We start from the raw sequence: 25,378 nt of genomic DNA, 5'->3' as shown, positions 1-25,378 counted from the left end.
AATTCATATGGAAATGTTAAGGACCCAAAAAGCTAAAACAATCTTGAAAAAAAAGAACAAAGTTGAAGAACAGTTCCCGATTTCAAAACCTACTGCAAAGCAGTAGTAACCAAGACAGTGTGGTACCAGTGTAATACACATTAATGGAATAAAGGCTTTTTAACAAATGGTGCTGGGACAACACGATATACACATGCAAAAGAATGAATTTTAGACCACTACCCTCATGACATGTAAAACACATGTATCTTGACAAAAATCACCTCTTTGTTTTAAAATAAGCCAAAAACGCAACTCCTAGATACTGAAAATTGAAAAATGACCTTTAAACCTCTATATATGGCAACAGGCAGCACCTTATAAGTCCGTCTCATTTGTATACTTTTTATAAAATTTCATCTGATGTTCATTCCTCTACAACAGGGTACAGCCACCTTCTTCTGTGATGGGCCAACTCATAAATGGCTTAGGCTTTGCGGGCAGTACAATTTCTGTCACAACTCCTCGACTCTGGCTGGAGCGTGCGCAGCCAGTCACATCCATGGTGTGCGTGAGTCCCAGTGCGTAATTCACAGAAACCAGACGCTGGCTGGTTGTGGCCTGCAGGCCACAGTGGACTGACCCCCTGCTCTAAAATCAGAAGCATCTCCATCAAAGATATCAACTCTGTTTCCAAACTGCATGCTGAGAAGTGGGGAAATGAATCCATGTCATTCAGCAGTTCTGTGTTCAAGCAACTCCTTTTTAAAAAGAAAGTACTACACATCAAACTGGCTTATCAATCAGCAAGTTACTATCTGTGCAGAGATCGAATACCTGAAATATCACACCTGACAACTATTACTAAATCACACCAATTTCCAGCTTGATCTTCACACGGGCTTCAAGTTATAAATAACTATTTAAATAACCTGATGAGTTTTTCTCTTATTCTGCTCCTATATAACATACATACTTGTTGATCTGAGCCAAGAACATTCCTTTCAGTGCATAAAATTCAGCTGTCATCTCTTTTGTGAAGTATTTTAAGTTTGTAGATTCTATAACTTCAAGGCCCTGTTTAAAAAGAGTAGGAAAAAAGGTCTTGAAATTTCTAGACAATAACGTCATTAAAATATTTATCTAGACAATACATTCTAAAAATCATTGACAAGTATACTTCAAATTGACAACAGATTCGCCTACCGTGAGTATTTCTTGACTGACAAGTAGTACTTGAACTGAACCACTAAACGCCAAATTCAGTTCTAGACACCTTAAGGGTACTTATTGTTTTTCTCCAAAGCTGTGTATGTCTAATCAGTTTCATTGTTTTTATTAATATTCCTCTGAGCACAGCCACCCTCATACTTATGCAGTTTGTTTTTTCCTTAAATACATTAACCAAGTACATGGTAGAACGGAGAAGACAAAATGCAATTAATTCAAATACTCAAGTGGTTTCCTTTCCCTTTCTTGGTTATAACGGACTGTTTCCCACTAATAACGGTATGTTTGTAGAACGTTCTAACCCTTTTCCCCTATTATCTGAACCAGAAGTTTCCACGTGGACATGCCCATCATTCTTTACCCGACCTCCTCGGCACAGGGGCAGGCCCCAGGTCCCATTGGCACTCTACCTGCATACACTCGTTTTTCCCCATGACTCCTGCCAGTTGGAGGTAGCATTTGACTTGCTGTCGAATCTTCTGGAAGCAATCCACAATCGGAACAGTTGGAATAGTATGAATACGACTTAATATATCCAGAGCCACATTGACCAGTCCTTGTTTTCGGGCAATTTTTCCATATTGGATGATTGCTGAAGCTGATGCGTGAACTCCAAGCATAGCGTTATTTGAACTTGGATCATGCTGAGAACTATTTTCATACGCAGTTACAATAGCTAGAGAACAAAGAAATGACTTATCAGTCCATGCCCAACATTTTCAAAGTGTTCCACAATAAGCCTTAAATAAAAAATGAAAAACAAGCACATGTGACTTACGAAAAGGGAAGCTCCATGATAAGCCCTCATCACTTTTCCTTGTATTTTATATGAAAAGTAAGACCCAAAACGCACTACCTATCGAGCTGAGTTGCCACCACCTTGGCTGAGTCATGAAGGCTGCTCTAAACAAACACATGCCCGGCAGGTTTAGGATGTGCAGAGGGGACCAGGAAAGTGGAGAAGGCTACACATTGCCACGTGAATGAGAGCAGCTCTCCCTTGGGGGGACTTCAAAGCAAAGAGTGCCACAACCTAGAGCACCGATCACAGTGGCCTGAGCTGCTGCTCAGGCCGTGTCCAGCAGCATTTCTGTTCTAGCTGGAAAATGTAATAGGTGCGGGAAATTCTTCCCGTCTTTCACCACCTTCATCTTTACCCTCTTCATACCACCATCATCTACCATACCCACCCAAAACAGAAAATCTGGTAAAATAAAATAATTAAAAAAAAAAAAAAACAAGACATGAAACCAGAACAGTGGGGTGTCTGGAAAATTACATGATGAATGCATGCCGGACCAGGTAGGTTTACCCTGGTAATGATGCTGCCGCCACATGAAGACGCTGCTCCAGTGGGACAAGTCGTCAGACACGATGGGCAGCCTGTTCCTCCAGGTCTTCACCACCGTCTTCATGTCGTGCAGGCTGTTGTTCCTCCCCAGGTTGGTCGGCTGTAAGCCTGCATTGATTTGCGCAGCTTCCTGAAGTTCAATGATTTGTTGGGCTGCCTGAATGGGACCGGCATAGAAGATTCCACAGTAAGCATTGTATCAAAGATCAAACGAGAAAATAAACCACAGAGTCAATCAGGAATCTGATTTATCGCCAAGACCTCACAATTCGATTATGAAAGGCAGCACTCTAACATAACACAGATACCTTACATTCCACATTTAACTTACTCTTCACCTCCAACACTACTCTCCTGATCCTCCCAGTTTTAAAACCCCAGCTCCGTGCGAGATAGGAGATGGGGAGAGGAATGGTGTAGACACCAAACTTTGCTAATGGGTAGCCCCCAAAACAATTCTCTTTTCCAACTATGGTTGGCTGTTTGTCTACTAATGTCTAAGAAGTGAGCAGTCTAGTCCCCCTGCCCTCAAGCTTTCCTTCAATCAATATTTAAAATCCCACAGCCGTATCAAACATCTTAAAACATGGTTCTGATGACGTCTTCGGGCTGGTATATATATTTTCAATCATGTCCCTTATGAGTCTAGTTCACTACCTTTTAAACCCCAGGTGTGTTGCTAACTCTAAACTTCAGTGCCACCTCCTTATCGGGAACGCCCAGGTGACAACTCTGAACCTATACAAATTCTACTGGTCAAGTTCCACCCCCCTGCAAAGGAATTTCTCTCTTTTCTAAAGGCTTGTGTTTATTTTCTGTCCTATCTGCATGGCACTGAATCATAGTCTCCCTCTTATTTTAAATTTTGCTTCTTATGGATATGTCATCTCCCTCCGGGTGGATGCTCCTCTGAGGCAGAATCTGTTTTAAATTTTTTTGCATCTCCCAAACCCAGCACCTAGGTCAGTACTCAGTATCTTGTTTGGTCTAAATTTTTAAAATTGCCTACAAGAATTTATGCTTTCCATCTATATTTCTAGCTCATTACATTTACATTTTTTAAACCTTTATCTAATCCTCCCTCTGACCAAGAGCTTACTGAAAACAGAACGAGATATTTGTTTTATAACAGATTTACTGATATATACTTAAAACATCATTGAAATTGCCTTGTAAAGTATACAATTCAGTAGTTTTAAGTATATTCCAAGTTATATAACCATCACCACTATCTAATCACAAAACATTTACATCATTCCCAAAAGAAGCCCTGGTTCTATTGGTAGCCACTCTCCATTCTCTCTCCCCCAGAAGATGACAACCACTAATCTGCTTTCTGTCTCTATGGATTTGCCTATTCTGGACATTTCATATAAATGGAATCATACAATATGTGGCTATCTGTGTCTGGCTTCTTCACTTAGCATATATTCAAGGTTTACCTATAATGTAACATGTATCGATAGTTCATTCCTTTTTATTGCTGAATAATACTCCATTGCATAGATGTACCACAATTAACTTATTCATTCGTCAGTTGATGGTCATTTTGGGTGTTCGCACATTTGGACTATCCTGAATATCACTGCTATGAACATTTCTGTATAAGTTTTTGTATAAACATGTTTTAATTTCTCTTACATTTATACCTAGGAAACTGTTGAATCATATGGTAATTCCATGTTTAATATTTTGAGGAACTGTCACTCTGTTTCCAAAGAGGCAGAACTATTTTACATTCCCACCAGCATGCATGAAGGCTCCAATTTCTCCACATCCTTACCAATACTTCTTATTGTCTCTTTTTTACTCTAGCTCTGTTAGTGGTGTGAAGTGGTATCTCATTGTAGTTTTGATTTGCATTTCCCTAATGACTAACAATGTTGAGCATCTTTTCCTTTGCTTATAGGTCATTCACATATCTTCTCTGGAGAAATGTTTATTCAAACCTTTTGCCCATTTTTAAATTGCATTGTCTTTTATTGTTGACTTACAAGAGTTCTTTATCCATTCTGGATAAAATTCCCTTATTAGATTTGCAAATATGTGCTCCCATTCTGTAGGCTGTATTTTTACTTTCTTGGTATTGTCCTTTGAAGTACAAAAGTTAAATTTATTCCTAAGTATTTTATTATTTTTTATCCCATTTTAGATGGAATTGGTTGCTTAATTTCATCCAATTTGGGCAGTTTTCAGTCATTATTTCTTCAAATATTCCTTCTTCTCCCCTTTTCTCACCTTAGGCCTTCTTGGACTCCCATTACAAGTATGTGGTACGCTTGATGATGTCCCACAGGTTCTGAGGCTCTGTTTCATTTTTGTTCCTTGTTTTCTTTTGTTCCTCAGACTAGATAATGTCAACTGACCTATCTTCAAGTACACTGACTTTATCTTGTACTTGCTTGAATCTGCAATTGAGCCTCTCTAGTGAATTTTTATTTTCAATTATTATACTTCTAAATTCTATTCCTTTCTTTAAAGTTTCTATCTTTTTATTGATGTCTTCTGTTTGGTGAGACATCATTCTTATTCTTTCCTTAAATTCTTTACATGATTTCCTTTAGTTCTTCGAACATATTTACCATAGCTGATTTAAAGTTTACGAATACTAATTCTAACAACTGGGCTTCCTCAGGGACAGTCTCTATTGACTGCTCTTTTCCCCCTACATATGGACCATATTTTCCTATTTTTTTTTCATGTCTCATAATTGTTGGAAAATTGAATATTTCAGATACTTAATGTGGCAACTCTGGAAATCAGATCCCTTCTCTCTAGGGTTTGTTTTGTTTTGTTGTTTTGGATGTTTCTGTTTAGTGACCTTCTTCTTGGACTAATTCTATAAAGTCTATATTATTTGTAGAATGCAACCACTCACGTCTGCTCAGTTAGCTTAGTGGTCAGCTAATGATTAGACAGAGATATCTGTAAAGACCTGAAACAATGAGACTCCCTTTACGAAGGGGTTCTGTGTGCCTTGTGCAGCATGCCTTCAACACTCAGCCAGGCAATTTTCAATTCTCCCTTAGCCTTCACTTCCCATTTCTATACTGCCTCAAGGTCAGCCGGTGGTGAAAGCTTAGGGTCTTCTGAAGTTTTTCCTGAGCATGTGCACAAGATGTATGTGGCCTTCTAGATTCCCAGGAATATGTTAGAGCTTTTCAAAATCCTCTATGGACATTTCATTCTCTAATCTTCCCCTTACTTGACCAGTCTCTTTTGTGCCCCTAGCTGGTACTACTACATCAGACAGCTGTGATGTTAAACAATTGCCACTGACTGTTTATGATAAACGCCCCTGGATATGGCTTTCCCTACTAAGAGGGTTCTGAGTCAGGTCAAATAGTGACAAACTCTGCTCATAGGGCTTTTCTAGGGAGCTGCAATGCTGGTCAAATAGTGCCAGTTCTCTGGGGCTGGGGTTTTTGGAGTCTCTAAATATGTTCTACCCTCCACTGGTGGCTGCTAGGCTACTGGCTTTTCACAGCTCCTAGGACTGGAAGCTGTTGGTTTTCAAGGCTACTGCAGAACTGCAGAGAGCCAGAATGGGAATAAGAACATTAAATGTGACAAATCTTGCTATTCTTACTAAAACACAGCTGTTTTCCCTAATGCTCCCTGGATTGTTGCAAGTCTTTGTTTAATTTCCAGAGTTCTAAAAGTTGATTTTGACAATTTTCCCCATTGTAGGTGTGGCTTTTATGAAAAAGTAGAGCTTCTACTATTCCAGATGATGTCTTAATATCATATTAATGCTGCTCTCTCCACAAGACTCAGACTCTGCTTCTCGTAGATTAGTGGTAGACCAGGAATGCGGTATTAGTGTTTTCATTATGCCAAAGTGATAGACTGGTCATTTAAAATCTCTATCAAAACTCTGGGGTCTAAGAATCAGTAAGATGGGAACGTTAACTGTGCAAAAGCACCAAGACTTTTCCCTTCACTTATTTTTTTGGGGGGAGTGGAGTGGTAGTTATAGGAGGAGAAGGGAGAGACAGAAGCCATAGTTCAAAATATGTATTTTAAAACTTAATATAATACAGATTTTTAAATTAGGCATTGTTTTAACATTTATTAAGTTTGGACAAAAGGTACTTACTTGGTTTAATTTTAAAAAAATAAGCACTTCTTAAACTCATTCTCTCTACCTTACTTGTCTCAAATTCTACATAAATCTGACCCTAAACATTAGGAAGTTACCAAAATGATAAAACTGAAATGCTGTTAAATGGTTTCCTAAAGTCATTCTTATTGACATTGTCTTTATTTTCTGTAAGATTTCTCAGCTATGTTGGTTGATAGTCCTGTTGGGAGGTGGAAATTATCTCTTTAAATACAGTCAGATTTTGTGCTTGTTCCAGCAGAACACATACTAAAATGAATAGTCAGATTTGTAACCTAGATAATCAACATTTATCAAAAGTCAACCACAAGCAAAGCAGTGGAAGAGAAATAAAACTACCTTTAATTTCACTGCCAAAATACTTGGATCACTATTGTCTGAAATACTGCATTTTAAACTCTATGCTTTAAATATATAACTACACAATGATTTCTCCTTAGTTACTTACAATTAACATATCTTGCACTGACAGCTTTTTCCTATTTTCATGCAATAACTTTTTCCTAATAGCTGCAATAGGCAACCCATCTTACTCGCACTTTTAGAGAATATGGAGGGAAAAGTCCACTCTTAATAAAAAGCTTTAGAATATTTTAATAATCTAGATTAGAGATGTTATATATCCGCAAAATAGTATTACCTTAGTGCACACCTTGAAAAAAGTAAAAGATAGTATACAAAAAGAAAAAATATCAAAACAAAATAATTGTTTCAATGAACTTCTGCTTAACTATGAAGACAAGAAAACCTAAGTACATTAGTATCAGTTTAGTCTCAAAACTACTTTTCAAGAGAAACAAAGTGTGACCATCTGCATTACGGCTGTAACATCAGCATAGTTTTACTCACCCAATAACACTGGTAGCTGCTCTGCGCCAGGCACCAGATAAAATAGGATAAAAGTTGGCACAGCCCCCAGGGGTGTGTGTGCATTCGTGCATGTGTGTAGTGCACATGTACATGGAGCTGGGAGGAGGAGGGGGAAAGGATGTTCTGTGGAGAGAAGCAGCACGTGCAAGGGGATGTGGGGACAGAGGCAAACAACTGAATGGTGGCTCGTGTGGCTGGAACAAATTGTCAGAAATAGTCAAGATGATACACAAAGGAAGAAGCCGAGGCAGAGTCTATTTAACTAGAAGTCTTAGGAGTCTCAGAGGATGAAAATGTTCTCAAACTGAACAGGGGCATCACATTGATGGTGGTGTGGTGGGCACTAAAGAATGTTCCTAAAGCAAAAATGAAAATGACCAAAATCACTCCTGAGGATGTCTCTGTCACTTAAATCCCTTGGAAGCTCCAAAAATAAGCAGCAACATTTTACTCCTCCACGGTTTCACTGTGTTTCTCCTCTCACTGAGGATGAGTTTAAATGGAGGAGTTTCCTCTATGCCATCCAGCTCCGTTTATGGACCTACGCCTGGACCAGATAGGCCCAAGACACTGTGTCACATGAATGCACCGTACCCACCTGGAGAAGAGGTGTGTGCACATGCGACACCACGTGGGGCAGCCGCCGCCACTCGCGAATGGCCAGACTGCTGGCCATTTCCACCAGGCGCTCGATGAAGCTGAGCTGCTGCTCCTCAGGGTGGCAGATAGCCAGGTATCCACGGTACATGTTGACCTTCCAAGCCATCTCCTTGGGACAACTTATTTCTACCTGGTGGTAAAAGAACATTACATAGAAAGCTATGAGTTCTCCCTCTGCGTAGAAAGAGTCAAAAACGAAAGTCATTTTTCCTGTAGCCAATTTTGCAAAGCAATAAGCAGAAATTAAGCTAGAAACAGACATGTATTTTCTTTAGAGAAGTCATGCATTTAGACTATTCTTTCTGGGTACTCTCCTTTTCTGAATACCAGTCAGTGGCCAATCTCACTAGCTGTGAACGCATGCCACAGGCTCCTTGCTTTAGGTCATCAGTAGTTCCAGAAAAGGGGACACTGATCAACACTGTCATGACAGACCAGATTAACAATCACCACTGGGCTACAAAGTCAGCCAGCGAAGTTTTAAAGTAGTCAATGTATGTTCATCTCCATTCTGATAAATATCACAATAATTTTGAATTGTTTCCAATTCAACTGTTATCCCAGGAAATTGATCTTAACTTGTTCTACATTATACAAGGAAGCAGAAGGCAGTGATTCAGGTTTGTAAGAATATGAGTGAACAGTCACAAATTTTACTGTCTTCTAAGAGCCATACTTTATTATCTATTATAAAATTTTCCCCAGATTTCTCATATCTTGGTTATCAGTTCTGCTGTGAAGTGCTGAGCACGGCGCCGTCTGTCAAACCTCCTCGCCCTAACCCCAGCCTGGCTCCCACACACACAACTACAGCCAGGGAAAGGCTCCACGTGTGTCCCTGAGAGCCCTGCTCACCAACTTCTAAAGAAAGCATTAGAACTCATCACATTTTATCAATCTCATTAAAAATGTAAATGATAACAACCAAAATGTCCTTTGATAGATGAATGGATAAAGAAGTTGTGGTATATATACACAATGGAATATTGTTCGGCAATAAGATGATATAGGAACATTGTGACAACATGGATGGATCTTGAGAGTATAATGCTAAGTGAAATAAGTCAGACAGAAAAAGCAGAGAACCCTGTGATTTCACTGATATGTGGTATATAAACCAAAAACAACAAAAGAACAAGACAAACAAATGAAAAACAAAAACTCAGAGACAGACAATAGTTTAGTGGTTACCAGAGGGTAAGGGGGGTAGTGGGTGGGAGACGAGGGTAAGGGGGATCAAATACATGATGATGGAAGGAGAACTGACTCTGGGTGGTGAACTCACAATGTGATTTATAGATGATGTAATACAGAATTGTACACCTGAAATATCTATGTAATTTCACTAACAACTGTCACCCCAATAAATTTTTAAAAAGTCCCTAATTATAATAAAATCAAAAAATGTAAATGATAAAAAATTAAAGTCTTTTCAAAAGTATTCTCTTTATGTAAAAGATGAAAGGCTATCTCTTGTTGAGGAGTTGTATAGGACTTGCTGTAACAAGAACAATAAACATTCAATGTGAAGCACTTTGGGAAATAATAAAAATTAGACACATTTTAGGGCCATAATGCTCTCTGTCCAAATGAGGTAGGAGTAATAATGGTAACAATAATGCCATTTAAATGACACCTTGGTTGTTTCTTGTTATCTTACTTTTTCAGAGCACATTAATAGCCCCTGTTAGATCTCAACAATCCTTTGATGATGAAATTCAGGAAGGCAAAGTTGTTAACACATCTGTTTCCAACATGATCTAAAATTACACCAATCTCACATTTTCTGGATTTAAACACTATTTAACATAGGCTTATGTCAATCACAACACCTATCTCCTGTAACACTTAAGAACAAAGGCATCTCTTTAATTTCTCCTCCAATAAAAAAAATTACCCCAGCTATTAAATCATACCAAGAAATGCACTACCGCAAGTAGCCCTATAATCGCAATTCACAGGAATAAAAACAAAAGTAATTTGAGGTTTTTATTATAAACACTGGCAAATGAGTAAATAATTTAGTACTATCCAGACCATTTGAAATTAATTTACTAAAGATTACCCAGGATGTTTATCCATATACTTTGAACTTTTTTCTAATCAGTAAGTGTATCACAATTTTGGGAAAATAATCAAAACTTTGTGAAAGAAGAAATTCATTTGTCAGACCTATGGACAGTGGGATACAGCACATAACCAGCTAAGTGAAATCTTGTAAAGGAGATTTAAAAAGGTTAGAGTGAGCTATAAACATTTATTCAGCAGAATGTTTATCCAAATAAAGAATAATCAACTATAAATGTATTCTGTTAGGAATATATATATTTTTTAAACCTTTGTAAGTGACTGGTTATTTCTCAGAGTAACACAAACTCCTTGCATCAGATGCATAATTTGCCAGATCCCAACCTGAAAGTCAAGATTCAGGCTCTATAACCACTCTGTGGTTAGTAGTTTGTGACTATTTCAGTTCTGCAATCTTGCATTTTTTTAAAAGTGATATTAGTAATGAAATAAGCACTGTAGCCACAGGTTAAATTTTTAGGCTCATCATTTCAAAGTGGCCTATAATCTCAACGTGCTTTTGTAGTCTCCAGATCAAGACAAGAAAACCACTGTTGTGCACGTTAGCAAACACTCACTGGTGAAGGGGGTGAGACCAGGAGGAAAGCATTTCCCTCCTCTACACCCCGTTCACATGAACACCACACAGAAAAGGTCAAAAACTGAACACCAGCAGCCAGGAAAGGGGCTGCGGGAGAGCATGAGGGATGGGCACAGATGCAGGAAAACACAAGGAACAAGAATTGCTGCATCGAAGACGATGATAAGGTGGTGATAATGTGTTGTGGTGTTCGGATAACACACAGAGCTGCACTGTCCAACAGGCTTCTGACACCCCCGACAGAAGCTGCCCAGTGGGAAAATGGGGACTTATCCCATATGCCCACTCGCCCATCGAGCACCAGATTCCTCTGGACGGAGTTTAATTTTTAAAACTGTGGTGCTCTACCACGTTAATGACTCAGCTTCACTTACACTACACCAGCATCACTTCCATAATACATAGCGTTCTTTGAATATGATAGCTTGTTAGACTACAAACTTCTATTGACAGCAACTCATCTGCCAGGCCTGGGCTTGGAGGAGTCGGCCTCGCTGTCCTCACTTCTAGCAGTGCTCCCACCACCACTCAAATCCACCAGTAAAATTGACCTGTTCTTCCAAATTTCTCCAGGCACTGTTCTTTTGTTTTCTCATAGAATCCAAGGTTTCCGCACCTAATGCTTACTGTAACTGAATGATGACAAACACTTAATGTATAATTTAACTCAAATTCAGGAAAGGGATTAGAGATAACCAAAAATAATTCCTGCATCCCAACAGCTATCTTTAATCTGCCAAAATGCCCAGCTTGTTCTCAGTGAACTGAAATCTCCAGAGATTTCAGGGCTTTGGCAAAAGGAACCCACGCGGTGGGGAGTATGACCTGAGTGTGGACGCGTCAACAAGGACGTGGGAGAGAGGTCTCACCTGCACCAACGCCTCCTTCATGGCGGTCCAGTTGGACACTCGCCAAGCACACTCGAGGACGAGGTAAGGGTTTATGTGCCCTTTGGACTGGCCATATTCCGTCAAGGCTTCCCACTGGTTCAACTCCTTCGAGCACCTAGAAGACCAGGGAGTCACGAGCAAAAGTTCAGTTACCGACAAACCAACATGTTCAGAAAGGGCAGGGGACAGTCATTTATTTCCATTCCACAGAAGGAACCCCTCGACCTCAGAGAAGAGTGGACTCCCATGGGTTGGTCCGCTGCAAGACGCACCTGCCCTCCAGAAGCCAGTGCTGCCCTGAGGACCAAGCCCTGCCCGCTACACAGCTGAGGCGAGAGCAACGCACACAGCCAGTGGAGAGGCGGGAGCCATTTACTGATTCTCCAACAGACACTTTCAATTACTCAAGACTTTATTCACAGATTTTTGTTTGTTCTTTTTTCTATGGAGCCATAAAGAAAGTAGCAAAGTTCCCTTTTAAAAACACTCATTATGAGAAAATTTCAGAGATTTTTCACGGGTTCCCTTAACTGATTCAAATCCACCACTGCCCGGCTTACCGAATCCAGTGATCTTCCCAAAGCTGGTATTCTGGAAAAATAGCAGGGGATGCGTTACTCCTCTCGTGCTCTTTTTTGGCTTTATCCATTGCCTTCTCATAGGATTCCTGTGCCTAAAAGAGTTAATAATGCTTTCAAACTGCTGTTTAACGAGAAACTTTTCCACAGCCACTGCTCAATTATTTAGGGCAAGTTGATCACAGACCCAGAAGTGCCTCACATTCTTCTCTGTGATCATTTCCCCCCCAGAATTCTCTATTCACGGAGAACAGAAGAGCAAGAGGAGAACCAAGGGTGCATAATTCCCCACACAGAATGGAAAGAGCAGGAGACTGCTTGGACCCGGGGTGAACTGCTCTGTTCCTCAGTGATGAGAGCAGGAGCCACAGCCTGTGCCTACGCTGCCGGAATTTCTGGGGCTCAGTGTACTACACAAGGCTGGGAACCGTACCCATGACCACAGCCCATGCTACATTGAAAGGACATGCACAAGGATTAAAATTTAAACACAAAATGCCATCTACCTTCCATTTCCAACAGGACCAATGAGCGCAGATAAAACACATCCCCATTAGCTTCTAATGGTGACGGATTTAGGACTCAGCTTTCAAAATATTCACGTCATGTAAGTATATTTCTCTTAAGTTGCATCTTCAATCAAAGGGCCTTTGTAAAACAGTCAACTTCCTACTTAAATGTGAACTGACTTAGGGACACTGTAATAATTATATAATGTAACCATGCAGCCCAGCCATTTCATTCGACAATAGCTACCTGCTCAAAGAATCCATGCTGCTCGTAAGCAATAGCAGTTGCCGTCTCGGAATACTTGCAACGTTTCTGCCATAAACCAGCCCACATGTCTTCCTCTTGTAACAACGAGTACAGTTCGGCAAGGGAATCCAGTATCTCCTGAAAACACAGGTCATGGTTTCTGGGTGCTCACGACAAACACTTTTCTTTCCTTCAGTAAAGCAACCTCACTGTGCTGGGATTTAAAATCACTTGGGAGATGGTTACTGAAACCTTGAGTCACTGCCAAGGATGACATAATTCACAAATGAGGGGAGGCCTCACCTGCTGAGGTGGAGTTATGCTCTCCTGCTCATAAAATTCTGTTGTCTGCTTCGGCTTAATCTGCAGGCTCAGACCTTTTTCAAAAGCCTGGTGCTCTAGCATTAATGTGGAGCGGAACCAAAGGTTGTGTGTTTTCCCCAAGTACTTCAGAACGCAGGGTCTGATGGGAATCGGAGGCACACACTGGGACATGGCTTCCACAAAGCAGTTCAGTGCACTCGGCTGACAATCCCGCTGCACCTGGTGGCTGCCACTGCACAGGAACGGGCTGATCTCACCGGCGAGAGCCTAGAACCAAAGGTCATGTTAATTCACGTCTTCATTCAAAAATCAGCACGTCTTTACTCTCTCTCACAACATCTGCAACTATTTTTGCTACTTCGCTTAGATAACAGTCAGGAGTTCCTCATCCTTTGAAACTCAATCAAGATTTTGTTTCATAAATACTTCTCAAAAGGTAAAACTACGTTTTCTAAAAAAGGATGTTAAAAATATACTCACATGCTGTTGTCTGTCAGACAGAATTTTCCACAATCTGGGGAAAAGCTGGACCCATGTCTTTTCTGCCAGTGTCGTGGAAATGTGACACAGCTGGACAAAAGCGCTGAGCAGTGCCCCAGTCTACAGAAAGAAGACAGATGAGTGTAGCCAGGCTTGAGCTGCTGCTAAACACCCTGCCACGCAGCTGCCTCACACGTCCACACTCAGGAGACATTGCTGACAGACTACCACAAGCTCCTCCACTTTCAAACTTTCAAAGATCTGAGCAAGTGTCGTGTAAGAGTGGAAACATGGATTCTGAGCACCAGAAACCAACCCATAGTGCACTTAGCGGCCAAGCACAGATGGGTACAGGACTCATCAGTGACACACCTCCCTTTTGTAATTTCAAGGGCATTTCCAAATATGCCAGCGCTGAAAGAGTACCTGAGAGGTACACAGGTGCCACTTTCAGCAAAGGCTGAAAATATGAAAGAGGAAATAGGAAAAGTACACGCATGTGATGTAAGTTATTTGCCAAAAGGTACAATTCTGAAGAACAAATCAAGGACTGTAAAAGTTCAATCTCTACAATTGACAGCAGACAAGAGATGGGAAAGTGACTGGAACAGACTAGAACAGAACACCTTACAAATGGGGCTGGAGCTGGGATCTGAGGGCCCAAAGAGCATATCAAATCCACAGACACGTTTTGTTGTTTTTGAAAATCTGAATTAGCTGCCAACTTTTCTTATAAACAGCCAGGTTTCTAGCCTGCTTAAAGCCCATGTGGCCCACCGGGCTCCTTAATGAGAACAGAACTATCCCTGTTTCTTTGTAATACTCTTCAAAAGTAACTTGGTACACATAGTCGTAAGGGATTCTGAGTCATTATCCAAAAAACAATCGTATCTATGATTAACCTGAGACTTGATGAAAACCAAAGAGCTTCCATCTGGATAGATCTCAAAATAGATGCATTTGGAGGTTCCCTCCCCCAAAAGTGGACTTGATTTACCACATTAACCAATTTTCTCCTTTTATATTACACTTGCAAAATAATCCAGCAATGTCTCATCAGGTATGTTTAGTAAACACTTTTACTATTTCTTTCAAGGGATAGTAATGGGGAATTAACCTTTTTTTCTTATTTTCTCCCATAAGACAATTTAATTCCTTTCTCAAATCTTTTTTTTTCAAAGGAGGGCGCAGCTCACAGTGGCCCGTGGGGAACGAACAGGCAACCTTGGTGCCATCAGCACCACGCTCTAACCAACTGTTCTAACTGGTCACCCCCTCTCAAATCTACATAAAACATATACTTCAGAGGCTCACAGAACTATGAATGGTTTCAGTTGAGAAAGGACAGAAAATGTAACTTGTAAAAGAAAACTGTATACTGATGTGGAATAATCCTGATTTAGGACTCAAAATATTCAAGAGGAAAAAAACCAATAACTATCCCTCCAAACTTGCACACAGACCTTCACTTCCCGGAGAGTATCAAGAAATTTGTCATGTCTGTTGGTTAACATATGCAGCTGGTTCCCAATGTCCTTTTCAGAAAGTTCTTTGGTTTTGGGGGTACTGGTCTGATCTCCAGGAGCTAGTTCAATATCTATCTCTACATCCTAAAAAACAAACACAAATAAGCACAACAAAAAGTCAAATAGTTAATATCTAAGAAACACAACTCTCAAACTTCTTACACTTTTGGCAAGTAAAATTTTAGTTCATTTCCTGGAAGTTTATAATTATTCAAATAATCTTAAATTCTAAAATAAACAACAGATTAACAGACCAGACCTATCTCTCTCTTTTTTTAATGACAATATAAAAATGTCACTATTTTGCTTTCATATTTAGATTATAGAAAGCAAAATAACGTACAGACTTTAAACAATGAAAAATATAAGGATTATTAGGAATTACAGCCTATCATTCCTCAAAATGCAGCATAGCTGCCTAGCTGATTTGCTCATTCAGTTTTAGAAGAGTGACAGGCGAAATGTCAGCATAGTCTGGGTACACGGTAGGTACTTAAAGGCTCTGGGGCCCTTACTCTGCTGCCCCCTCAGCTGAGTCCTAGGATGAGGAAACCCTGTCCAGGTAGAGGGGAACTTGTGGCTTCCACCTGCCCTCAAAAAGAAAAAGAATAGTGACAGGCCACTGTGTGGGACCTTGGTCAGCACAGTGTTTCACACGGCTCACTTGCAAAAAAGGAATAAACCTTATTTCTGTCTGAAGCTTCTGGGAAGTCACAGTCAAAATTCAATCATCAAGTTAGCCTCTAAATCAAGTTATCCACCATTTGGTATATGCCCTTGAAAATGCAGAAGAATCCCTTCAAAGTTGGCAATTTACTTCACACAGGATTACAGAAAGAAAAGCTTGTATCACCAAAGGATCTACCGTGTTTCCCTGAAAATAAGACCTAACCGGAAAATAAGCCCTAGCATGATTTTTCAGGATGACGTCCCCTGAACACAAGCCCTAATGTCTTTTGGAGCAAAAATTAATGTAAGACCCGGTCTTAGTTTCAGGGAAACACGGTAGTGTTTAGGGACATAGTGAAGAAAATTTTTAATTTTTATTTGTTAATAAAATGAGTACCTATCCCACACAGGAGAGGGAATAAACAACCCTTTTTAGAACAAAATGGGTGCCTCCTCCTTCAATGCTGGATGGCTGTCATCTAAAACCGGACACTCCAGGCAGAGCTTCCAAGAGCCAACAAAGGAAAGACAGTTTAAAGACCTACGCTGGAGTGGTGTCAGCCACGCCCATGCAGTACCCAACACCATCACATCTAGGCGTCAGCCCTGCTGGCCAGTTCCTGGCTCCAAGGCTGCCACTGCCAGGACCAGGCAGAGACAGACGTGGGTGGTCCAGCGCAGCCTGCTGTGGAACCAGCGAGACAGAGCTGTGTCCTTTACGGCGGAGTCACGCCCCAGAGCAGTGCTTTATTTATAATACAATGTGGGCTACATGTTGCTTGGAGAGAAAAATCACCAAACAGTGAAATACCCTAACTAAGCAGCACGAGCTCACGGTACAGTCACCTATCTCAAAACTGAATGGCAACATGAGAGTTTTATCAAGTCTAACTCCAAGAAATCTAATTGGCTGGAAACAACTTAAGTGTCCATCAATGTCCACAAATAAAGAAAATGTGGTATAATATATATACATACATATATACACACAATGAAATCTTATTCAGCCATAAAAAAGAATGAGATCTCACTATTTGAGACATGAATGGGCCTTGAGGGTACGATGCTAAGTGAAGTAAGTCAGACAGAGATACAGAAAACAGATTAGTGGTTGTTGGTGGGGGCGGGGGGGACGGGGGAGGTAGAAAATGGGTGAACGGGGTCTAACTTCCAGCTATAAAATAAGTAAATCACGGGGATGTAACGTACAGCACGGCAACAATAATCATACTGTATTGTGTATATGTAGGATGCTGAGAGTAAATCTTAAAACTTCTCATCACAAGAAAAACAAATCTGTAACTATGTGGTGACAGATGTTACGACACACTGGAATGCTAAATTTCACAGTACATGCCAATACCAAACGTTATGTTGTACACCTGAAGCCAACATATGTCGATTATATCTCAATTAAAAATATCTAATTGAACGTGGGTACCACATTCAGAGCTTTCAGGTAGAGACAGGTTTTAATACACTGCTCTTGCCCTAAAAAACCTAAGGCTGATGCAGAATTGGAGAAGCGGGCCTTCTGCCACGAAATGCGAACATTACCTCCTCTTTGGACTCGCTGTTCTCTCTCTCCCGAGGCTCCTGCTTGACATGGGTGACCATGGCGAAGGCCGCGCGATCATGGCTGTCGGCCAGGTTGATGACGTTGGTGATGGATGGGAGCATAGCACCCTGGCAGCTGGTACCAATGGGCGTGCTCTTCTCACACACGGCCAAAAGCAGCTGGAGGATTTGGGGCAAGAATTAAAACCTAGACACACGCCTGGCATTTGGGGTGTGTGGACCCTCAGTTAATACGTAGGCATCCGACAGCCGAGAGCTCCCGGGCCCGTGGCTCTCCTCTGCACGTCTCCCCAGCTTACACCCAGTCTGAACCTCCCTTCTGGGCATCCCTCACTCAAGCACCTCTGACCATGTCTAAGCTTAGCTCAGCTAAACATCTTTCTTCCCTACCACACAGGCTTCTTCTCCTGTTCTCTCAGAGGCATCTCCCAGGGAAGACAGTTAGCCTTTCCTCATCTATTTCTCCTTCTCTCTCATCCCGCAGAGCACGTCACCAAGCCCTGCCAATGTTACCTCCTAAATACCTACACAGCCACCACCTCCTGCCTGGACAGAACTTCCTGACCCACCCTGAGTACTCCTCTCAAACCCACCTTCTTCCACACAGCTGATATCAGTGCTCCCCTCACCCCCTACAATGGCTTCCCACAGTCCTCTGGGGACAGCAAGCTCCTCAGCATGGCTCACGAGATCTTCTGTAATGTAACACTCCCTATTTGCATGTAACACTTGCGTGACTATTCCTCACCCCCCAACATGCTTCACCACCCGGCCTTTGCTCATGCGCCGCCCTAATCAAGTCAAGCTTGCATTCTTTCAGCAACTATTTACTAAACACCCACCAGATGTGGTGTGAGGCCCTGGAGACTCATTTGTCAACTTCACAAACACCGTGTCCCCTACCCTCGTGGAGCTGAAGTGTCACAGGAAGGACAAGACCAACCTCGGCCCATAAAGAGACACATACTCCACGTGATATTATAGCAGCCAAGGAACAGTTGACTGACAGAGAAGAGGGTGCCCCGCTTTAGCCTGGGTGTCAAGAATGTGGCATGTTCGAGAACACGGAAGGCCAGCAAGGCTGGAGACTAACGAGCGCAGGAGAGAGGGACAGCAGAGGGCTGAGAGAGAGGCCTAGGTCTGGTCACTCGAGGCCGGCAAGACCATGTCCTGGAAGCTGGATTTTGTACCGAGTCCAACGGCAAGGAGCAGCACAACCTGCTTTGTTCTTTTAGAACAAATTCTGTAACAATAAAAAAACTGTGGTGGGTGGGAAGGAAGGGGAGTAAACACTAAGGACACGTCGTTATAAACGACGATGGTGGCGAGAGGGCGGCACAGAGGGGACAGAAGCGAGTGACCTTGAACTGGTAAGACCTGGTGACGAACCAGATACACAGGACGAGGGAAGAAAGGAATGGAGGATTCCTGGCCTCGTCCTCTATCGATTCCTGTGTACCCACCAGTCAGTCTTTCATCTTCGGATCTGTGGAACCTGCCCCAGGGCCTGGCACCTAACAGTAGCAATTGACTGGTCTCTTGAATAAAGGATAAATTTATCAGGGAACTTGGCCCACTATCTTGCCAACAGCAAAGTTCCAAATAATACATGCTGTACACAGCACTAAGAAAACGTACACTCGGCGTAAATGGAAATATGTTCACAAGCTCTCGCTGAAACCCAGTGCCACAATTTCCTCCTTTTCCCTCAAAGAGAATTGCGCGGCCGCCAATCTCATTAAACAGTTTCACAACCTAGTTTCATTCGCTCTGGTACGTAGACTAGAATTGTGTGCACAGTATCAGTAACCTGGGTTACCTGGTGCAGTAAGTTGGTGATTAAGCCAAAGAGAGCTGATTTGAAGAATAAGGAAACAAGAAAACAAAAGGGCTCATTACAATCGCCTTAGAAACATCCGAGAACATGTGACTTAGCATCCGCCGAAACCGTCTAACCGTTTCACACAGGCCGTTACCACCGGCACCTGCGTTCTCACACTGAGGGATGAGAGCCCACGGCAATGTCGGGCTGGCCTGGCTGACTGCTCTACCTTCTGCTGTAAGACAGATAAGAGCTGACAGTTACAGCACACTAAACCTTTCAGGGCATGTAGACAGAATTTACTATTTCCATATTTGAGGAAAAATGAATCTTAGCTACAAACTAAGGAATATTATTCAACTTTCCAATTAAAGGGCTTAAAATCACTCAAAAGAAGCTTTAGATGGAAACATGGCTTTAAGTCTTTTTTCCTTCCTACTAGAGATTAAAAGCGGTTTTAGGGTAGAGCTATCTAACTCATCGTGGCATGTGTGGACGCCGCCCAGCTTCGGTGCCCCAGCCGCGGATGGTGAGCTGAGCCCATCTTACCTCAATGCACTGCTTAATCCAGAAGTGGTTCCCCATGGCTTCCCAATTCTGGGAGCAGGTCACATAAAGCAGGCGCTCGTAGACCCGACGTTTCATAGAGTTGTCGAAAACCTCAAAGAACTTGGCCCTGATGAGCGGCTGGGCACAACGCAGCCCCGAGAGAAAGGCAGGCTCGAGTTTCGCAGTCAGCTCACTGCCAGACAATGTCTCGTCCCTGCAACACGGAGATGGAAGAGTTATGCTAGCAGTGGACTCCTCATGCCGGAAGCAAACCAACAAAAACCAAGTAGATACCAACTTCCCAAAACGCCTTTATGAAAACCAAGAGTACGTTATAAATCATCGTAGGCTGATGCGGTATTTGTGCAAAAGATTCACTAAATGATGCCACAATGTTACGTGATTTAGTATTTAAGTAAATATATGAAACTTAGGCATGACAAAAAGATTCAAAAGTCATGTGATGCTAGTTGGTCAGAGAACACATTATGGACTGACATACAAAATATTTGATTAATTGCTGTAATTACCTGTAGACATAATTAACAAGGTCTAAGAACTGGGCATTTAATTCAAGGTCTTCTGGAAAACGCTTCTCTATGTAGGTCATCATTTTCACAAGCAAAATGGACTTCTCCCGGAGTGTAGGTGTCTGCATGAATGTTTTTTTAAAAGAAAAAGTCAATTACTTCTATTTGAGAAATGACACGTTCAATAGTATTTCAGCCATCTGCTCTACTACTTTCTAAGCTCTTACAATTTTGTCACGTAAAATAAGATACTTCACAACAACAACAGAAAATCAAAGATGGCGCTGGTTATCTTTGGATGATTAAAATCAAGACAGATTCCAACAGAATTTTCCTAGGGGCTACAGATCACTTTGGAGAGAAAGCAACTAAATTATAAGGCAAAGCAGAAGTGTGCAAGTATCTTATTAAATAATTGTCCCTTGTTATTAGAATTTTTTTGGCTTACCTTCCCCACCATAGAAGAGTAACAAGCAAGGTTCATTTAATATTTTAACAGAAGTAAAACCACATTAAAATGAGTGGCCAATTATCTCAAGTTTCTATTTAAAATCTGTTCAGCACAGTGAAAAGATCCAACTTAAAAAAAATAATACTGGGAATGCAAATATGGGAGAAAAAAAAGTTTTGCTTGACTGAGAACTTTCAGAAGGAAGAGTTGAGAAAGCAATGCTTGAATTTTCTTTCACAATGAAAGGCCACTTGGCCAGACCACAGCTCCTCTTCCCCACTCACCTGATTGGCTGCCATTGGGGAATTATTTTTAACCCATTCTTCCACAATTTTAACCACAGCCCGGAGGATTTTGGCATCGGGGGACTTTTCGATGAGGGAGGTCAGGATGGCCTGAATAAAGTTCTTCCTCATCTCCATGCTCATCACAGCCAGCCGCGTTTTCACCAGCTCCAGACTCAGCATCACCAGCTCACTAGTTCCTGCTCAAGAGAACACACCCCAACAATTCCTACACACGCATGTCAACAGGCAACCACTTGGCACTAAGTGGCATGTTGATTCTGCCCATTTTTCCCCCAAATATTTTCTGCAGCACCCAGAGCTCTGTGACTTGAAGTGCCTCGTCACTTTCTTGCTATTCTGCCACCTTGCAAGGGTGGCCTTTTAGGAGGCTCCCCACGGGGAAGAGGATGATGGAGCTGATGGGACCAGTGTAGGCAACTCCAGGGTACAGCCAAGTCCTGACGTCACATTCATGGCACTGTGTACCAACGGGCACGGAGCAGCAGTGCCTAGCACAGCTTCCCCCACACACAACATGTCACCCAGACTCCTGGAGCCCTCCTCACATCTGAAAGCTGAGACTTAATTCTCCATCTGACATAACAGCTCTGATTAAACAATCTGTTTTATATCAAAATTATTAGGTAATTCTCATGTAGTGGTGAATGTTCCACATAAATGTCCAACAATTTACATTTCTTCACTCTTCCATTCACAAATTTTAAAAGTAATTCATTTTACAAAGAAGCCTCATTCTGGTTTTAAACGAAAAGCTCAGAAACTTTGTTAAGAGCAAATGATAACAAACTGCATATAAACAACAGATTCTCTGGGGCAGCCGGATAGCTCAACTGGTTAGAGCGCAAGCTCTGAGCAACAGGGTCGCCGGTTCAATTCCCGCCTGGGCCAGTGAGCTGCGCCCTCCGCAACTAGGGTGAAGACAACGAGCTGCTGCTGAGCTTCCAGAGGGGCGGCCGGATGGCTCAGCTGGTTGGAGCGCATGCTCTCAACAACAAGGTCGCTGGTTCCACCCCTGCATGGGACGGAGGGCTGCACCCCCTGCACCCAGATTGAAAACGGCCACTGAACTTGGAGCTGAGCTGCACCCTCCACAAGACTGAAAAGGCAACAACTTGATTTGGAGCTGATGGGTCCTGCGAAAAACACACTGTTCCCCAATAAAGTCCTGAAAATAAACACTGTTCCTCAATAAAGTCCTATTCCCTTCCCCAATAAAATCTTTAAAAAAAAAAACAAACAGTCTCTAGTGTGCAATTTAGAATCGAGTCACAGAGCTGGCACCATTAAACAAAGTCTGAGGAGAAAACCTGGGGACCATGTCAGGTGTGTCACCTGCGGTAGCCTCTGTGCTGCCGGACGCTGCCTGCGGGCTGAGGTGCTCTCGGACCATCTTCTGCAGGGAGCGCATGAAGACCGAGATCAGCCTGTCTATGTAGCTCGGGTTGTTGCTGCAGGCAGACTTCAGGATCATCAGGGTCCCTGAAAAATAGACATCGCCAGATGTTTTTTTAGAAAAGTTTTTAAAATTGAGCAACGACAAAAATGTGCTACACAAAAATGGCTGTTTCCAACAAAAGATTAACCCCAAATGTCAACATTATAAGCTTTTGGATGGCACATACTACATTTGGAAGCATTATATGTTCTCTCTTAATTCTTTATTCATGATCAACATCCTCAAGCACGAGAAGTGATTTTTGTGCTTCAGTAGAAAAAAACACTCTTGCCTCCAGTTCTGGATTTTATTTTTAGGTTATGGGAAACCACTCTAAGTCAAGTCTCTTTTGTCCCATGATGTTTGGAGGGTGGGGGGGTGGATTTCTTTTTCTATGTAAACTATCTGGGCATGACAAATGTTTTAGTTAGAACTCATTTGTACCTCATTCTGAAAAACTGCATAAAATCAATAAAAATCAGCAAAACTAACATCAGAACATGAACACTGAATATGTGAAAAAAAACTTTTTCTTTCATAACTGGCAATTTTATAAACATCCTGATGTTGACCTATACATTAAACTTTAAATCTGTATTCATGGCTCACATCATACAACACTAAAAGGGTATTTATTTGTCATTTACGTGTGCAGTCATCCCAGATCTGGACAATTTCAGGCCTGCTTTGTTAAAAGGCTGATTCTCAGCGGCACAGAAAACAGATGACCAATCTGATTCTATAGGCAACCCATGACACTTGATGATGACAACGATGAATATGGGACGTGTTCCGGCTGTTCCTGGCTGCCACATTCGCTTCTACGGCGCAGCCGTCAGGAACGGGCCGTGGACCTCGCACACAGCGGACAGCAGTGCGGCCAACTCCACAGGCCCACTGGCCCCAAAGCCGTCCCTCACCTGCGGTCACCCCCACAAAGGGGAAGGACGGGGGGATGGTGGTCAGCTCTTCTTAAACAGAGCCCTCTAGAGAAGCAACGCACTGCAACGGCAGCCAGGCTGCAGAGCAGTATCTACTGTACGACCCCACTTAAAAAACGTCACAAAGCATTCCTCACTGTCCAAATCTATCTGGTTCCAGAATACAGACACCAAGTGTGGAGAGCAAGGGAGACCATTTTAACTATTAGGTTGGTGCAAAAGTAATTGCGGTTTTTGCAACTGTTTTTAACCTTTTAAACTGCAATTACTTTTGCAGCAACCTATGCATTTATCTGGCTTCTGAATTTCAGGTAACAAGTAGGAAGAGTTTGGAGAGCAAGAAATTCATTTAAAAATAATGTATTTAGTTTGCAAATGCATACACAAAAGTCGGCATAAGAAGAGCTTTCTGTATATATACTTATATATATGTGTATAGAAAGGAGACAAGCACTCCAAAATGTTGCGTATTACTAATAGAGAGGCTTACTGACAACTTCTAGCTTTCCTTTTTTTTGTATTTTCAAAGTTTTATACAATTAATATGCAGTAAGGGAGAAAACACTTTTAGGGTTGCTAATCCAGTGTCTAATTCTACTGACAGATGTAAGTTAGACAAAAAACAGAGTCTATACATTTGACTTCCGGGTATCGGGAGGCAAAGTCACCCGGCTGCGCTGATTAGCCGAGAAACCAATTTTCATTTCACGTGGGGCAGCCAGAGCCTCCCCAAGCAGATGGGGATGAGTGGTTGGCTTGTGAGTGGCTTGCTAAGGTGCCCACGTTGTGACAGGCAGTGCGTGTACATGCCCGCACCGTTTGGCAGCAGCTCAGTGCCTGGTGTAAAAGTGGGCCAGCAGATCTACGGGGCAGTTCCCCCTGACCAAGTCCTGCACCTGAGGCCGAGGCGGAAGGAACTGGGAAGCACTTGCGTGGGGCAGAGTGAGGTTGTTCACCTCAAAGGCCACAGGAGACCGTGGCCTTGCGTGCACCAGGCCGCACAGACACCCTCAACAACGAGTCAGCTGGAAGCTCCTCCCCACAAGCTGAGCCTTTCCCTTCTAAGAAAAGCTCGTGCAGGGAGCACAGATAGATAGACGCCCAATGGAAGCACTGCTGGGCAAACCAAGTCGGACACACACTCACCGAACAGCTGGGAAGGATTCGCGTTGGTAGCCTTCTCGTAGTTGGTGAGTCCCTCATAGATGACCTTCCCGACGGCCGCATACAGGCACTCCAGCTCTTCGTACTTCGAGGCCACACTTGAAGTGCCTGAAACAGAAGAAAGAAACTTGGGCTCTGGAGTTTGGGTCCTCAGGCCTGCCAGGCCCTGGGACGTTGATTTTCCTCACAGTAGGGGCTGAGCTTTAGTTACCGTGCTTCACCAAAAATAAGACCGGGTCTTATATTAATTTTTGCTCCAAAAGAATGCATTAGGGCTTATGTTCAGGGGATGTCATCCTGAAAAAATCCTGCTAGGGCTTATTTTCCAGTTAGGTCTTATTTTCGGGGAAACATGGTACTTTGGGATCCGTGGCAACTGGCTGGGCACCTGTCTCCACTGCAGGACCTGCTGTGCTCACCTCTGGACTGCTTCCCTATTTTACGGAGCCAGCTGACAACCTTTTATCTCACCAAGGCTTACCTGAACACACTCTAA

General features: G+C 42.3%; 1 protein-coding gene across 17 annotated transcripts in view; it reads right to left on the bottom strand.

Moving 5' to 3' along the window:
- TRRAP (transformation/transcription domain associated protein) overlaps nt 1–25,378 on the bottom strand; it is a 120,463-nt gene that overhangs the window by 24,784 nt on the left and 70,301 nt on the right. For 7 of the 17 annotated variants that reach the window (XR_013992343.1, XM_081034885.1, XM_081034899.1 and 4 more), the window contains 16 exons: nt 24,865–24,990; nt 22,675–22,821; nt 21,319–21,521; nt 20,584–20,705; nt 20,054–20,267; nt 17,662–17,841; nt 15,373–15,519; nt 13,910–14,029; nt 13,409–13,696; nt 13,106–13,243; nt 12,332–12,444; nt 11,751–11,886; nt 8,152–8,343; nt 2,489–2,717; nt 1,620–1,885; nt 956–1,056 (listed from right to left, as the gene is read on the bottom strand). Coding sequence is in view for 16 of the 17 variants with exons in the window: in XM_081034885.1 (XP_080891011.1) it covers nt 956–1,056; nt 1,620–1,885; nt 2,489–2,717; nt 8,152–8,343; nt 11,751–11,886; nt 12,332–12,444; nt 13,106–13,243; nt 13,409–13,696; nt 13,910–14,029; nt 15,373–15,519; nt 17,662–17,841; nt 20,054–20,267; nt 20,584–20,705; nt 21,319–21,521; nt 22,675–22,821; nt 24,865–24,990 (2,722 nt within the window). In the remaining variant the exon portion in view is untranslated. The remainder of the gene's footprint in view (nt 1–955; nt 1,057–1,619; nt 1,886–2,488; nt 2,718–8,151; nt 8,344–11,750; nt 11,887–12,331; nt 12,445–13,105; nt 13,244–13,408; nt 13,697–13,909; nt 14,030–15,372; nt 15,520–17,661; nt 17,842–20,053; nt 20,268–20,583; nt 20,706–21,318; nt 21,522–22,674; nt 22,822–24,864; nt 24,991–25,378) is intronic. The other 10 variants (XM_081034898.1, XM_081034889.1, XM_081034891.1 and 7 more) reach the window with 3 other exon arrangements.

The sequence above is a fragment of the Rhinolophus hipposideros genome (genome assembly GCF_964194185.1).
Source record: "Rhinolophus hipposideros genome assembly, chromosome: 23".
Classification (NCBI taxonomy): domain Eukaryota; kingdom Metazoa; phylum Chordata; class Mammalia; order Chiroptera; family Rhinolophidae; genus Rhinolophus; species Rhinolophus hipposideros.
The sequence above is the reverse complement of the archived record's forward strand: the minus strand, read 5'-3'. Positions and strand labels throughout refer to the sequence as shown.